The 15,619-nt window shown below is 48.9% G+C and overlaps 1 protein-coding gene across 3 annotated transcripts in view; it reads left to right on the forward strand.

The window, feature by feature from the left end:
* Nucleotides 1–15,619, forward strand: part of EYA2 (EYA transcriptional coactivator and phosphatase 2) — a 261,448-nt gene that overhangs the window by 243,207 nt on the left and 2,622 nt on the right. Inside the window, exons 13-15 of one of the 3 annotated variants that reach the window (XM_055545178.1) lie at nucleotides 1,532–1,646; nucleotides 2,607–2,728; nucleotides 5,040–5,140. In XM_055545178.1, coding sequence (XP_055401153.1) covers nucleotides 1,532–1,646; nucleotides 2,607–2,728; nucleotides 5,040–5,140 — 338 coding nt within the window. Of the gene's footprint in view, nucleotides 1–1,531; nucleotides 1,647–2,606; nucleotides 2,729–5,039; nucleotides 5,529–15,619 lie in introns of those variants that run through there. The other 2 variants (XM_055545177.1, XM_055545179.1) reach the window with 2 other exon arrangements.

The following is a 15,619-nucleotide window of genomic DNA, read 5'->3' on the forward strand; positions in this document are numbered from 1 at the left end:
TGGACAGAATCCACTTCTAGTCCCAGCGCTGCCACTTTCTAACTCCCTGAGCCTTAGTTTCTTAAGTCTGTGAAATGGGGATAAAAATAATTCTGCTTCCCTGGTGACCGAAAGGTTTGTTGTTAATGCATACAAAAGGCAGGACTCTGTGCCTGGAATGCAGCAGGCACTCAGTAAACAGTAGCATTTAGCACTGGTTCCTTTCAGTTTCGCTGTCTTTTAGATTCTTCTCTGTTTGCTTTCTGCGGGTAGAGCATCAGTTCTTCAGGACAGATTTTCTGCCTTGTCTGAGGCTGCAGTCCTGGCAACAGCGAATGTTTATTGAGCATTTCCTCCATGCGAGGCTCTGTTATGAAGGCTTTTTTGTCTAATAGCTTTTTTGCTCTTCACAACACCTCTGTAACAACTTTCTTTTACATAATTTTTCTATTTATTTCTTTTGGCCTGTGCTGGGTCTTCGTTGCTGCACAGGCTTTTTCTCTAGTTGCAGACAGCAGGGGGCAGCTCTCGAGTTGTGATGCAGGGGCTTCTCACGGCAGGGGCTTCTGTTGCAGAGCACCGGCTCTAGGGCGTGTGGGCTTCAGTAGTTGCGGCTCCCAGCCTCTAGAGCACAGGCTCAGTAGTTGTGGTGCACGGGCTTAGTTGCCTCGTGGCGTGTGGAATCTTCCCAAATCAGGGATTGAACCTGTGTTTCCCACACTGGCAGGCGGATTCTTCACCACTGAGCCACCAGGGAAGCCAGGTATCAGTTTTTATCACGCATGTTGTACCAAGGTGGAAACTGCGGTCAGAGAGTCTCACAGACCAGGCGGCAGTGCCAGTCCTGGGCCAGTGACTTCTCCACCTCTGCCCACACTTCACGGCCTCTCACACCCAAGCCTGTCAGCTGCAGGAGGGAAGCAGAGAGCTTCGTGGTCGGTCCTGCCTGCTCACCCATCTCTGCACACAGATGGAGGGAAGCGGGTGTGCTTGGAGTAGGGGTGACAGGGACCGAGTCAGCCAACAGAGGCCCTCGGGTCCTCATCCAACTTAAGCCCCAGGAAATGCCCAGGGCTTCTGTCGGGCTGTTATGCTTTCCAATCAGCTCAGGGGAAATTATCTGATGTATCAACAGGCAAGGAGCTGGCGGCTGGCAGAACACCGGTGCTCAGCCCCTTCTTGCTGCCCCGCCCTCAGCTATTTCTGCATCACAGAACCAGCCCAGTGAGGGCTGCAGCCGCCAGCCCAGGAGTCACTGTAGACAGCAGCATCCTAAGGGTTTCAGTAAGTGTGTCTGGAAAAGAGCAAGATACAGGATGTAAAGAGAAAATGCTTAATAAGTCAGCATCTGGGAGGCAGTGAATGATCAATCCATCCATCCATTGAGCCTATCAGTCAATCTCAAAATAAAATTTAGGTCACTGGACTGAAGTTGTCCTTGGGTGTCACCTGACTTGAAACCTCAAAGTACAGTAGCTAGACTCCCTTTCTGTCACCCTACTTCCCCAGACCTCTAAAATGATAACTATATGTTTTTTTGCTTTGTCCACAGGCTTAATAGGAGCTCCCAAGAGAGAGACCTGGCTACAGCTCAGAGCCGAGCTGGAAGCTCTGACCGACCTCTGGCTGACCCACTCTCTGAAGGCACTAAACCTCATCAATTCCCGGTAGGTGGGAGCCCCCATTTCTCTTTGTGCCGCTGAACTTTCTCCCATTCAAGGCTGGTGGCCCCTTCACATCCACACTGGGACAATCGAACTCTCCAAATTCTCCCTGGCACACTTTCCAGACATTTGATAAAGCTGGGATGTACCAGGCACCATGGACACCTTGTCCCATAGATGAGCAGATAGGTGCAGAGACTCAAGCAGGGGCCAGCAGAGCTAAAGACTTTGGTCCGTAGGTCGGTCTTCTCCATCCACTCTTGCCCACAACACCCTGCAGCCACAACATCGCCCTGTGAAAACCATTTTATAGAATGCCCCAGTTTACCTGGTGGGCCCTTAGTGAGGTCAGGGGAGTCCAGTTTCATTCTAGGCCTCCTAATAAATTGCCTCTTACTCTTTAAAAAAAAACAAAAAATCACCTGCAGCAGAGAACAAATTACTCTGTACCAACATCAGAATTCTTGTGACCCAACATATGAATGCTTACAAAATGGCAGCCCGTGAGCTGAATCCACCCTACTGATGCATTTTGTCTGATACACACTTGGCCCCAAAGACAGGGAAGGTTAATCCAGAACCGAAAGGTTTTGAGGATGTCAGGTGTCAGAACTCGCACGTGCTTTCCAGTCCTTACGCCAGGCCTCACGTCTCCCTGCTCTCCCACACTTGTTCTGTACCGCTCAGGTACGTTTCCAGCAGGTCCCTGCAGCTATTTTAGTGACCCTTGCAATAAACATTTGCTTTGTAAATAGAAGTATTATACTTGTATTCAATTGTAATGCGTCAGGAGGCTTAAAAGAGAGGAATGGCGGGAGGATCCTGGAGCTCCATCCACCCTCACCTGAAGATGACTTGGCCAGAGCCTCCATACTGCACCAGAATTCCCACCGACTCCAGGCTCAGCTACTAAACTCCTTGTGCTATCCTGGAGTTCTGACCCACAGTCTTCTTTGTCCTCAGGCCCAATTGTGTCAACGTGCTGGTCACCACCACTCAACTAATTCCTGCCCTGGCCAAAGTCCTGCTGTACGGATTGGGTTCTGTGTTTCCTATTGAGAACATCTACAGTGCAACCAAGACAGGTAGGGGAACCTGCACCTACCGGGGGGAGGGTAAGGTTGACTTTGCCTGCCGGGATGAGAGGTTTAATGACACCAGGGAAGTTAAAGAATTTGTCCGAAGCATGACCAAATTCCCCAAACCACCCTCATAACCTCTGCTTCTAGAGAAATTGCTTAGTTTTGCAGTTTTCCAAAGTGTATTAGTAAGATATGCACAAAGCTGCTATTAACAAATACCTGCAAATACAAGGGTTTCATTACATTCATGTGTGTGTGTGTGTGTGCTAAGTTGCTTCAGTCGTGTCTGACTCTTTGCAACCCTGTGGACCACAGCCGACCAGGCTCTTCTGTCCATGGGATTCTCCAGGCAAGAATACTGGAGTGGGTTGCCATGCCCTCCTCTAGGGGATCTTCCTGACCCAGGGATCGAACCCACGTCTCTTTTGTCTCCTGCATTGGCAGGCAGGTTCTTTACCTCTAGCCCCACCTTTGGGAAGACCCTAATTATATTAGGGCCAAAGCTAAGTTCTCTCAGAGGTCAAACAGACCAAAGGCGAGTGATCCAGGCTGATGGGGTGATTCTATTCATACTCATCCAGGAAGCAAAGTTCTTCTCATTTTTCCCATCATCATCCCTTCTAATTTTATTCTCATGTATATGGTCAAATCAGAATCTGCCATATTGTTATTCTAGCTTATGGGAAGGGAGAAAAGAGGAAGGGGTGATACACCGCCAGTATTCTAAAAATAACACCAGGGGCAGGGTTTACTTCTATTCACCTATTGGCCTAGCTTAGTCACGTGGCCACAACTAGTTGCCAGGGAATCTGGGAAATGTAGTCCATAGCTAAATGACCATAGCTAAGTCCATGGGGTCGCTAAGAGTCGGACACAACTGAGCGACTTCACTTTCACTTTTCACTTTCATGCATTGGAGAAGGAAATGGCAACCCACTCCAGTATTCTTGCCTGGAGAATCCCAGGGACGGGGAAGCCTGTTGGGCTGCCGTCTATGGGGTCGCACAGAGTCGGACACGACTGAAGCGACTTAGTAGCAGCAGCAAGCCTGGGTAAAACTCGGGAAATTCTATTACCAAGAAAGAATAGGAAAACATTTCCCACCCCAGGATGGTACATGAGGTGGTTTTATTTTAGGTAGTACATTGAATAACCTAACCTTGAACCACACAGAAGACTGTTGATTTTTTAATGCTCTTTCAAGAAGTGTCTCAATTTAGTGTTACCCCGTTTCAACAACTCTTTCATATTTGCTAATCTCCCTTATTAACAGATAAAACACCTTAGGCTCAGAGCTTTCATCAAATAAGAGAATTCAGTAACTAGAAATGAACAGCAGCATTTGTCATCAGGACAAGTAATATTGGTTTTTCTGGGGTAGGGGTAGAGGGACACTGTGTCTTGATTAGTGTGTGTGTGTGTGTGTATCACCTAAAAATGTATAATAATACAAAATCTAGTTAAGATGTTTTTGATGAGATATTTTTACCTGTGTTTTGTTCTGGAGAAAAAATCAATTTATAATATATACTTTGGAAGCATTTCCTTAGAGCAGATTCTTTACTAAAGTTCTAGACCAGAGATGGCACTGGATATCCTTCAGTGCTCAGGGCGGCAAAGAAATTAGCCAGCCCAAAACGTCAGGAGCACCGGGGCTGAGAAATGCTGATACAGGTGAAGCGCTCAGCAGGCGCCAGCAGAGAGTCACCAGTTGTCACTATTAGAACGCTTCTCGTTATGATGGTAGTTCCTAAACTTGCCGACAAGGTCAGGATGAGCTAAGATCTGAGTTCAGCGTGCCAGGATTGATGCTGCTGCCTGGCCACCTGGGACAGAGGAAAACATGAAGAGATGATCATCTACACGAAGCAAGAGAAAAACAAACCGGGGAATCACATGAGGGCCACCCTGGCGCCAGGCTGCCCATCCTCGGACACGTAAAGCCCGACACTTCTGCTTCCTAACCCTGGGACCCTGGGCAGATCACTTCACCTCTCGGGGCTTCACGTCTAATCTGTAAAACGGGTCCATCGCTCTTACAGCGGACAGCTGCACAGACACCAGAGCGTGTTTCAAACCCCTGTTCTGCCTTTCTGCTGGGTCCCCGTGGACCAGCCTCTTAACCACTCTGGGCCTCTGTCTTGTCATCCTGTCGCCTGGGGACAGGGACACCTCCAGGTTTGCTCGAGGATGAAATGATTCATCCCAGGTCCTTAGGAAGACGGCTGCACGAAGTAAGCTCTTAATTAGTGGTGATTATTCATCGCAGCCCCGGGTCCTCACTGAGCATCTCCCTTTCCTTCCGTGCGTGCAGGGAAGGAGAGCTGCTTCGAGAGGATAATGCAGAGGTTCGGCAGAAAGGCTGTCTACATCGTGATCGGCGATGGCGTGGAAGAGGAGCAGGGAGCCAAAAAGGTACTTCCTCCACGCAGCTCTCAGAGCGCTTCCCCCTCCTCTGTTGAGCCTGTCTCCTTTCCAGGCTCTTTGGTCACCGGTCCACTCCCACTCGGAAATCGCAGAAGCATCCTGAGTCATTTCCTTCTGCAAATCCCCCCTCCGTGCCTTTGGCTGCCGCCCCTGGTAGCCTTGCATTGTTTCTGGGACAACTGCTCAGGAGCCCAGAGACCCTCCGTCAGGGCAGGCTGGTGGGGGAGCTGGTGCACGTGTGTGTGTTTTATTTAATACTCACTGATCATATGTTCCAGAAACCCTTCCCAGTTAATAAAGACAGCATTAAGCTAATGAAAAAGAAAATCCTGCTTTTGTGATCTCAGGCCCATGAGGAGACAGGCAGGGGGGTTCTGGTGGCCTTAGCTCTGTTCTTGGAAAAGAAACAGCTGCTAAAGTCTGGGGTCTGGACCTGTCAACAGCATCCCAGAGAGCCTGCCGCCCCCCAACCCAGAGGCCTGGGAAGTGGATTGTTAATGTCACAGAGCTTAATTTGGGGGACCTGGATTCCCCCTTCCTGCCTCAGAAACAGATTCTAAGGAAATGCAAAAATGTTTAGGGTCTCAGCGGATGAAACCCACAAGAAGATGGAAGGTCCGGAGACGGGCTCCGGAGAGGGGAAGCTTAGAAGGCTTTGCATATACTGGTCCAGCCTCCTGGAAGGCTCCTCCCTTTCCCTTCCTTGCTCCTCCCCTTACTCTTCCTGATTCATCCTTTTCCAGCCTCAGCCTCCCTCCAGAGGAGGATTTCCCTCCCAGCTCCCACTCTGACCTTCCAGCTCAGTGAAGCCTGCCTGCACTTCCCTCCCCCAGCTCTTCATATTCCTCCTCCAAGGCCTTATCCCCTCGCATCATGAAAGAGTTACCTTTGTGACTCGTGGCTGCATCACCGACCCTCCACCTGGAGTGCAAGCTCCGTTAGCTGAGCACCTACTGTGTGCGGCCTCTCTTGCAGGCGCTGTGCCTGGGCAGTGAGCAGAACACACGGACCATCTCACCCCTCACTCAGCTCACAGCCTGGGGACAAGCAGTCAGCACCTAAGTGTAACAAGCGTGTCAGATGACCACCAGAGCTTGGGAGAAAAGCAAAGTGGGGAGTGGAGAACAGAGGCGGCACTAGGGGTGGGCAGGCTGGGAGTGTATGTGGTGATCAAGACCGGCCTGGCTGCGAGGTGACAGCTGAGCAGAGGTGGGAGGAGAGGAAGTAAGCCAAGTGAGCATCCGTCAGTTCAGTCACTCACTCATGTCCGACTCTGCAACCCCATGGACTGCAGCATGCCAGGCTTCCCTGTCCATCACCAGCTCTTGGAGTTCACTCAAACTCATGTCCATTGAGTCGGTAACACCATCCAACCACCTCTTCCTCTGTCATCCCCTTCTCCTCCTTCAATCTTTCCCAGCATCAAGGTCTTTTCTAATGAGTCCATTCTTTGCATCAGGTGGCCAAAGTGTTGGAGTTTCAGCTTCAGCATCAGTCCTTCCAATGAATATTCAGGACTGATTTCCTTTAGGATGGACTGGTTGGATCTCCTTGCAGTCCAAGGGACTCTCAAGAGTCTTCTTCAACACCACAGTTCAAAAGTAACTTTTCCCTCTGATGAAGTGAGCATCAGAGGGAGGGAATTTTGGGAGAGGAACCAAGGAGTTCAAAGGTCCGAAGGCTGGAGCTTCCTGCAGCGAGCCGGCGTGGCCTCAGGGATGCACCAAGCAAAGGGCACGGAGGGTCAGGGAGGTGCGATCATGGAGGTGCCTGGGGCCTTCAGAGGGACTTCAGCTTTTACTCTGAGTACTTCTTTTTAAAGCAGATTTCTTTAACTTTAAAAATGAACTGATTTTGAGGGACTTCTTTACCTGGCTGTCCTTACCACTGGCCCTCCAGTGGCTAAGACGCCACACTTCCAATGCAGGGACATAGGTTTGATCCCTGGTCAGTGAAGTGAGATCCCACACAGCACAGGGCATGGCTTACATTCAATTTAGAGGAGAAAATATTAATCATAGCTATCGGGGTGACCATGAAAAAAGCTGAGCACTGAAGAATTGATGCTTTTGAAATGTGGTGTGGAGAAGACTCTTGAGAGTCCCTTGGGCTGCAAGGAAAACCAATCAGTCCATCCTAAAGGAGATCAGTCCTGAATATTCATTGGAAGGACTGATGTTGAAGCTGAAACTCCAATACTTTGGCCACCTGATGTGAAGAGCTGACTCATTTGAAAAGACCCTGATGCTGGGAAAGATTGAAGGCAGGAGGAGAAGGGGACGACAGAGGATGAGATGGTTGGATGGCATCACCGACTTAATGTATATGTGTTGAAGCAAGTTCTGGGAGTTGGTGATGGACAGGGAAGCCTGGCATGCTGCAGTCCATAGGGTCACAAAGAGTCGGACACAACTGAGCAAGCGAGCTGACTGATATGGATGATACACCAGGATATGACCAAAACAGTGGTGTGAACCTCATGAATTATCACATGAATGCAGAACCGGTGTGCCAGGTCAAGAGCTGGTCTCTGGTGAACCTACCTGAAGCCCACTGCTGGGGTGGGAGGGGGAGTCTAGAGCCCCTTTTTCAAGTTCAGATCTAATTGAGAAGAACTTCTTCCCAAGCATATGACAGCGATCAAAATAAACTTTAACTCTGATAGAAGCAGATTGAGAACCTGCTTAGGCCTCTGGTTGTGGGCACCTCCCTACCTGCCCTCTGGTTCTCACCTAGAGAATGACAAGGAAGTCCATGGAGCAGTCACTGCTGTTTACTTGCCTTCTCACATCGAAGGGCGTTTCTTAGGACAGTATAATAGCAGATGTTTTCAAACGTCTTCAAATGAGTCAGCTTTTCGCATCAAGTGGCCAAAGTATTGGAGTTTCAGCTTCAGCATCAGTCCTTCCAATGAATATTCAGGACTGATCTCCTTTAGGATGGACTGGTTGGATCTCCTTGCAGTTCAAGGGACTCTCAAGAGTCTTCTCTAACACCGCAGTTCCATCAATTCTTCAGCGCTCAGGTTTCCTTATAGTCCAACTCTCACATCCATACATGACTACTGGGAATACCATAGCCTTGACTAGATGGACCTTTGTTGGCAAAGTAATGTCTCTGCTTTTTAATATGCTGTCTAGTTTGGTCATAACTTTCCTTCCAAGGAGTAAGCATCTCATTTGAAAAGACCCTGATGTTGGAAAAGATTGAAGGCGGAAGGAGAAGGGGGTGACAGAGGATGAGATGGTTGGATGGCATCACCGACTCAATGGACATGAGTTGAGTAGATTCCGGGAGTTGGTGATGGACAGGGAGGCCTGGTGTGCTGCAGTCCATGGGGTCACAAAGAGTCAGACTGAGCGACTGAACTGACTGAGCAAATGTTTTGAAATGATCATTTACTATCCTGAAATGAAATACTAATGGATAATAAAACCACCTTAAAACCATAATGGCCTGCCCCAGGAAAATTTTAAAAAGAAAAAAAAAAAAAAACCATAGCGTCCTGGAGACCAACATCCAGTGATACAGAGAGAGATAAGGGCGGGGCCTCCCTGGTGGTCCGGGGGTTAAGTCTTCACCTTCCAGTGCTGGGGGCGCAGGTTCTATCCACAGGGGGCTAAGATCCCACATGTCTCAAGACCAAAACATAAAGCAGCAGCATCTGGTAACAGATTCAATAAAGAGTTTAAAAGTGGTCTACATCAAAAAAAATTTTTTAATGAAATAAGGGAAAGTCATTTGTACTCAAGGGTTCCTCAGGTGGCGATAGTGGTCAAGAATCCACCTGCTAATGCAGGAGACATGAGAGACACAAGGTCGATCCCTGGGTCGAGAAGGTCCCCTGGAGGAGGGCACAGCAACCCACTCCAGTATTCTTGCCTGGAGAATCCCATGCACAGAGGAGCCTGGCGGGCTACGGTCTATAGGGTCACAAAGAGTTGGACACGACTGAGCACACACACATATTTATACTCACAATAACGTGTGCTCCAGTAGGTAAACCTTTGCGCACAGAGCCTTGCACCCAGAAGTGCTGTCACTGAGGATGCAGCCCAGCAAATGCAGGAGGACATGCGTGTGCGGTCTCGGCCACTCACAAAGCCATCCAGCTGCTGCAGCCGTCCCGTGATCGCTCCAAACTGCAGAGCAACCCATGGTTAGGCTCGGAGTAAAACAAAATATAGGCTTCCCCAGCTCACACAGTAATTGCAGCCCTGGAAAACCTTTATTAAAAGCATGTGAAAGATACTCTCTTTATGTGGCAAAGTGGAGTTAAGGGTCTCCACTCAGGTTATTATGAATGGGTTTGTACTTAAATATCTGGCAGAACATTTGAAAATCACTCAAGTCTAAGGTGTGTGGGATGAAGCAGGCGACTGCCCCACGTGTAGTGCCCCCAATCATGACAACAGTCCAAACTCACACAGTCACTCCTAGGGGGCAGGCTGCTGCTTTGAGAACTGTTAGTCTAGGGTCGCCCTCCCTTAGAGAGCCAGGAGGAGGGGGAGCTGACAGAGATGCCTCTTGATAAACTAAAGGAGTCCTTTTTTTGTGTGTGAGATCTTAGTTCTCCAAGCAGGGATCGAACCCATGCCCTGTGCAGTGGAAGTGCAGAGTCTTAACCACTGGACCTCCAGGGAAGGTATCTCTTCCAACTCTGTGTTCCTGGCTCCTCCCTCGCCTCACCCTACAGCCACCTGGCTCTCACAGAAACAGGTGGCCAGGGGAGCGTATTTTGCCCTAAATCCCAGCTCTGCCATTGTTGGCTGTGTGGCCTTCAGCCAGTGGCAACCCTCTCTGAGCTGCCTTTTTAATCCATCACACCTGCAGAGAACAGACACCAAGGGGGCCAGCAGAGGAACCGTGCAGAGTTAGCCTTCAATAGCCCAAAGCTACTACTCAATAGCCCAAAGTTACTACTCCCTGGGGCTGTGGGAGAAAGCTAAATCCATCTTCAGAAATTCAGAGGAGGGTCTCTCTCCAGGGGAGCCAGCAGAGAAAGAAAACAGGAGTCCGAATTTGCACATAACAAAGAGGGAAGATGAATTGAGCAAAGAATCTAATTAAAAATAAGCAAAGAAGAGGAGGTTTCCCTGGTGGCTCAGTGGTAAAGAATCCACCTGCCAATGCAGGAGATACAGGTTCGATCCCTGGTCCGGGAGGATCCCACATGCCACGGAGCAACTGAGCCCATGCATCAAAACTGCTGAGCCTGTGTTCTAGCGCAGGAGCCTTACCTACTGATCCACTTGCCCTGAGACCGTGGTCGACAACAATAGAAGCCGCTGCAGTGAGAAGCCTGAACACCACACCTGAAGAGTAGCCCCTGCCCCTTCAGCTGGAGAAAAGCCCTCATGGCAGTGAAGACCCAACGCAGCCAAAGATAAATAAATTTTTTAAAATAAGGCAAAGAAGTTTATAAAAGAAAACAGGAGAAGTCTGATAAAAAAAAAAGCAAACATATCAAAAAAGCCAAATGTCATCACAATAAATGGGAATGAAGCACAATTTCAAAGTCAGTGATTTTCTGACAGTTTTTTTTTTTTTAAAGCTGGCTGAATGTGAAAGATTCCTAATATAGAGAACAGTTAAAAAATACAGAGAAAGTGTTCATATGTATACTAACAAGGAAAGCCAGTACAGCTGTATTAATATCAAATAAATGGATTTTAAGGTGAAAGTCATTACTAAAAAATTAGAAATATGAAAGTATTCATTTGAGCTAAAATTCAGTTCAGTTCAGTTCAATTCAGTCGCTCAGTCATGTCTGACTCTCTGCGACTCCATGAACCACAGCACGCAAGGCCTCCCTGTCCATCACCAACTCCTGGAGTTCGCCCAAACTCACGCCCATCAAGTCAGTGATGCCATCCAGCCATCTCATCCTCTGTTGTCCCCTTCTCTTCCTGCCCCCAATCCCTCCCAGCATCAGGGTCTTTTCCAATGAGTCAACTCTTCGCGTGAGGAGGCCAAAGTATTGGAGTTTCAGCTTTAGCATCAGTCCTTCCAATGAACACCCAGGACTGATCTCCTTTAGGATGGACTGGTTGGACCTCCTTGCAGTCCAAGGGACTCTCAAGAGTCCTCTCCAACATCACAGTTCAAAAGCATCAATTCTTCGGCCCTCAGCTTTCTTCACAGTCCAAGTCTCACGTCCATACAACTTGCAGGTATCTAATAAAATAGCTTGGGCTTCCCTGGTGGCTCAGAGGGTAAAGCGTCCGCCTGCAATGTGGGAGACCAGGGTTCAAATCCCGGAAGGAAATGGCAAGCCACTCCAGTACTCTTGCCTGGAAAATTCCACGGACTGAGGAGCCTGCTAAGCTAACGTCCATGGAACTGCACAGAGTCACACACGACTGAGCAACTTCACAATAAAATAGCTTAAATAAGAAAAACAAACTCTGCCCACATAACAAAAGCTCAGCCCAGTGTCTTGTTTGGGCAAAGTCCACAGGAGCAAGCGTCACTGGACCCAGGCCAAGGGGGTGGGTGAGGTGGCCCCCAGCAGGGTCAGCTTTTGTTCAGCGGAGTTTGCGACGCCAGAGATGCCGGCCGGCAGCTTCAAGAGCGGAAAGCCATCTCTTTCTCCCGTCAGCTGCCCAGAGGGCGGGGGCAGCCCCAGGGGCCCAGGCCCCTTCCGTCTCCTTGCTCTGCCAGTCCTACTACTGCTCTCACCACACAGTCCACGACCGCTTCTCTCCCCTCCACGTCTGCGTTGCCCCCACCAGGAAAATCAAGGGGAGGGGGGCGGGGAGGACTTCCCGGCCCTTTAAGAGCACAGAAGATACAGGTCGACATCACGGCTGCTCAAATCCTATTGGACAGATTTTTGAGTCAGAAAGTCACACCTTGCCACAAAGCGAGCTGGAAGATGTAGCCTTGATTCTCAGCCACTCCTGCCTAGCAAGGAAAGAAACGAAGAAAAGGAAGAAAACAAGAAAGGAACATTTTCTGAGAGAGAAGGGGAGAATGAATGTAGGGAGCCAGCCAGCAGTCTCCACCACAGCCGGCAGGTGGCGGGGCTGTAACTCATCCCAGCCTTCAGTTCAGTTCAGTTGCTCAGTCTTGTCTGACTCTTTGCGACCCCATGGACTGCCGCATGCCAGGCCTCCCTGTCCATCACCAACTCCCGGAGTTTACTCAAATCATGTCCATTGAGTCGGTGATGCCATCCAACCATCTCATCTTCTGTCATCCCCTTCTCCTCCTGCCTTCAATCTTTCCCAGCCTCAGGGAAAGAGTCTGTTCTTTCCAATGAGTCGGTTCTTCGTATCAATTGGACAAAGTGTTGGAGTTTCAGCTTCAGCATCAGTCCTTCCAATAAATATTCAGGACTGATCTCCTTTAGGATGGACTGGTTAGATCTTCTTGCAGTCCAAGGGACTCTCAAGAGTCTTCTCCAACACCACAGTTCAAAACCATCAATTCTTCGGTGCTCAGCTTTCTTTATAGTCCAACTCTCACATCCATACATGACCACTGGAAAAACCATAGCTTTGACTAGACAGACCTTTGTTGGTAATGTCTCTGCTTTTTAATATGCTGTCCAGGTTGGTTACCCACTACTCTTTATTACTGATGTCATCATTTTATTTAATCCTCCAAGCCCCTCCCCTCACAAAGTAGGTACCACCCCACTTCATTTTATAGAGGACCTGTTTGAGACTCAGAGAGGTTAATTAACTTACTTAAGGTCACACAGCTGGTCATGTAAACCGCTGTGTGTTTTGCGCCAAACACGTGGTAGGAATGAGGCGGACTTAGTTTCAAACACTGTCGTTCCATACCCCCGAGCTAGTCAGAAGAGAGTGGAGTCCATCCAAGAAGCCTAGGGCACACCACCCCCATACACCAAGCTCCTTTGAAAATGCCCACCGGTGTCTGAAGCAGCAGCCCCAGCCCGTTAATGAGCAGCTCTGTGCGCCAGCAGCTCTCCTGGCCTGATGGATGGGCCTCATTAGCCCAGGCCGCCGGACACCTGAGCAGCGTGAAATACGGCGACAGGACAGGGGCTTCGGCTGTCTCAGCTGACAGTGTTGTTAATATCTCCATTTTAGCGGGTCATTTGTCTCCACCTCTCCACAAGTGATAAATCCACCCGGGCTCTGCAGCCACCAGGCCTGGGAGGGAGGCTGCTGAGACAATCTCTTCCCCTTTGCTCATTTCCTCCCAGAAAAATAAATTACTTTGTTTAAGGAGGGACTGGATTGGTCAGGCAGCCACCAACATCCATCTTTGCAGAGAATGAAAGGCTCAGCCAGGCTGAGGGGAGGCGGGTGGGGGAGCTGAAAGGCATTAAAGAGATGGCATCTGTTGCCCACGATGGATCATTTTTTGCTTCCTTTGGGCAAAAGAGAAAAAAATGTGTCCATTGAGAACTTTGCTTTGAGAAACTCTCCTTCCCTCTTCTTCTCCCTCCCTTCCTTTTTTCTTTCATTCCATGAATATTAAGTGCCCACTGTGGGCCAAGAGGCATGCTAGGCAGCAGTGAACATGACCTTCCAAGTTCAGACCCTCCTTGGGGCCTTTGCACTTGCTGTGTCTTCAGCCTTGACTACCTCCCCTTCCCCCCAACATTTGCATGGCCCCTGCCTTCCCATTCTCTGGGGCCTACTTAAATGTCACCCCTCCGGAGACACCTGCCCTGACCCCGCTATCAAAAGTGCAGAGCCCCCAGAGGCAGGAAAGGGTTTATTGTGCTCCTGGAACAAAAAGGACACTTGTATAGTTTCTACCCTGTGGGCAAAAAACCTCACAGGGCAGCACATCTACCACGGAACTGGGGTCATTCACATATGTTCATCAAGCATCCCCTGTTCACTCAGTAAATAACTGAAGGTCAGTGACTGTCTTGAGGAGGCTCAGTATCTTTTAGCTGTAATGAAGACTTAAACACTTGCCCACCTAACAAGATTAGAAGTAGGTGTACCCTAGGTTGTTGCAGTGGGTCCAAAAATTCGCCAAGTATCCCTTTCCATCATTTTGCTCTACCTTTCTAATCATCTTTGGCTTTTTCATTTCTGCAGTATTGCCTCATGATCTCAAAACAGCTGCCACAGCTCCCGACATCACATACTAACATGCCAGCATTCAAATGAAAAGGGAATATAAGGAGAAAAGAGTTCTCAGGTGGTTATCTCTAACCATGAGGAAAATCTTTCCCAGATGCCCCCAGCCAACTTCCTCATTGGCTTCAATGGCTCACAAGTCAAGTGGGATACAGGACAGATCCCTGACAAACAGGGTTGGGGTTGTCATAGCTTACTTATATAATCATAATTCACCCCTTACTTACCTCTCTGGCACAATGCTGCCAAATTCAGGGTTCTGGAAGTAGAAAGGAGGAGCATGGCTGTTGGACAGGCATCAGCTTTAGTTCATCTGGTGATGAACACGCAGTCAAGTTTTTTCTCTGGAGTCAGACAGAATCTCTGTGTGCCCCAGTCTCCTCATTTGTAAAACAAGATAGACATGGGATACAGCAAGTATTATCCCCATTTTTCAGACAAGCAGCAGAGTAAATCACTTAAGGTCACCCAGCTAATGAAGGCAGAACAGAGCTCTGACAAGGACAGTCTTAAACATTTAACCTTCACACTATGGAAGTGTTTCACAGCTTTCTCCTTTCACATGAGTGATTTCTTTCCGTAATCAACATAGCACTTCTTTTACACCAATTACTTCTGCTGTATCTGCATGCTGCCTGTCCTGTTATCTACTTCATGTTTCCCTTTCAGTCAGCGCGTTTATGTTTAAAATGAAAAACCTCATTGCGTGACCGTAACAGAGAGCAAGCATTGCCTGCTGTAAAGAAAAGATAAAAACAGTCTCTGGGACCAGCCCTGTCTGTTCACACGGGAACTAGTGAGTGTCAGGGAGGGGTTGAAGACACTGTAGCATCTGGCCAAGACTTTCTGTCTGGAATACCATGATTGAGAACACATTTTTAAGACAGAATCGCTTAACTGCTGTGTGAATTGATGCCATGTCTGTGCAGCGCTTCCCTGGTGGCTCAGACGTTAAAGAATCTGCCTGCAGTGCAGGAGACTCAGGTTTGATCCGTGGGTCGTGAAGATCCCCTGGAAAAGGGAATGGCAACCCGCTCCAGTATTCTTACCTGCAGAATTCCATAGACAGAGGGGCCTGACAGACTATAGTCCGTGGAGTCACAAAGAGTCAGACACAACTGAGCGACCATCACTTTCAGCACATCAAGACCATAGCGGTCCCAACGGAGGGGAAAGGAGTCAGTCAGTCCACATGTCAGACAGTACAGGATAAGGCATCAGAAGAGGCGCAGAAGGGGACTCCCCTGGTAGTCCAGGGATTAAAATGCCACACTCCCAGTACAGGGGACACGGCTTCCATCGCTGTTGGGGAACAAAGATTTCTCAGGACACTGGGAAAAGCCAAAAAATAAACACAGGCTCCAAAGAAATAGAAAGGATGACCAGACCGGTG

The sequence above is a fragment of the Bubalus kerabau genome, chromosome 13, assembly GCF_029407905.1.
Source record: "Bubalus kerabau isolate K-KA32 ecotype Philippines breed swamp buffalo chromosome 13, PCC_UOA_SB_1v2, whole genome shotgun sequence".
NCBI classification, from domain to species: domain Eukaryota; kingdom Metazoa; phylum Chordata; class Mammalia; order Artiodactyla; family Bovidae; genus Bubalus; species Bubalus kerabau.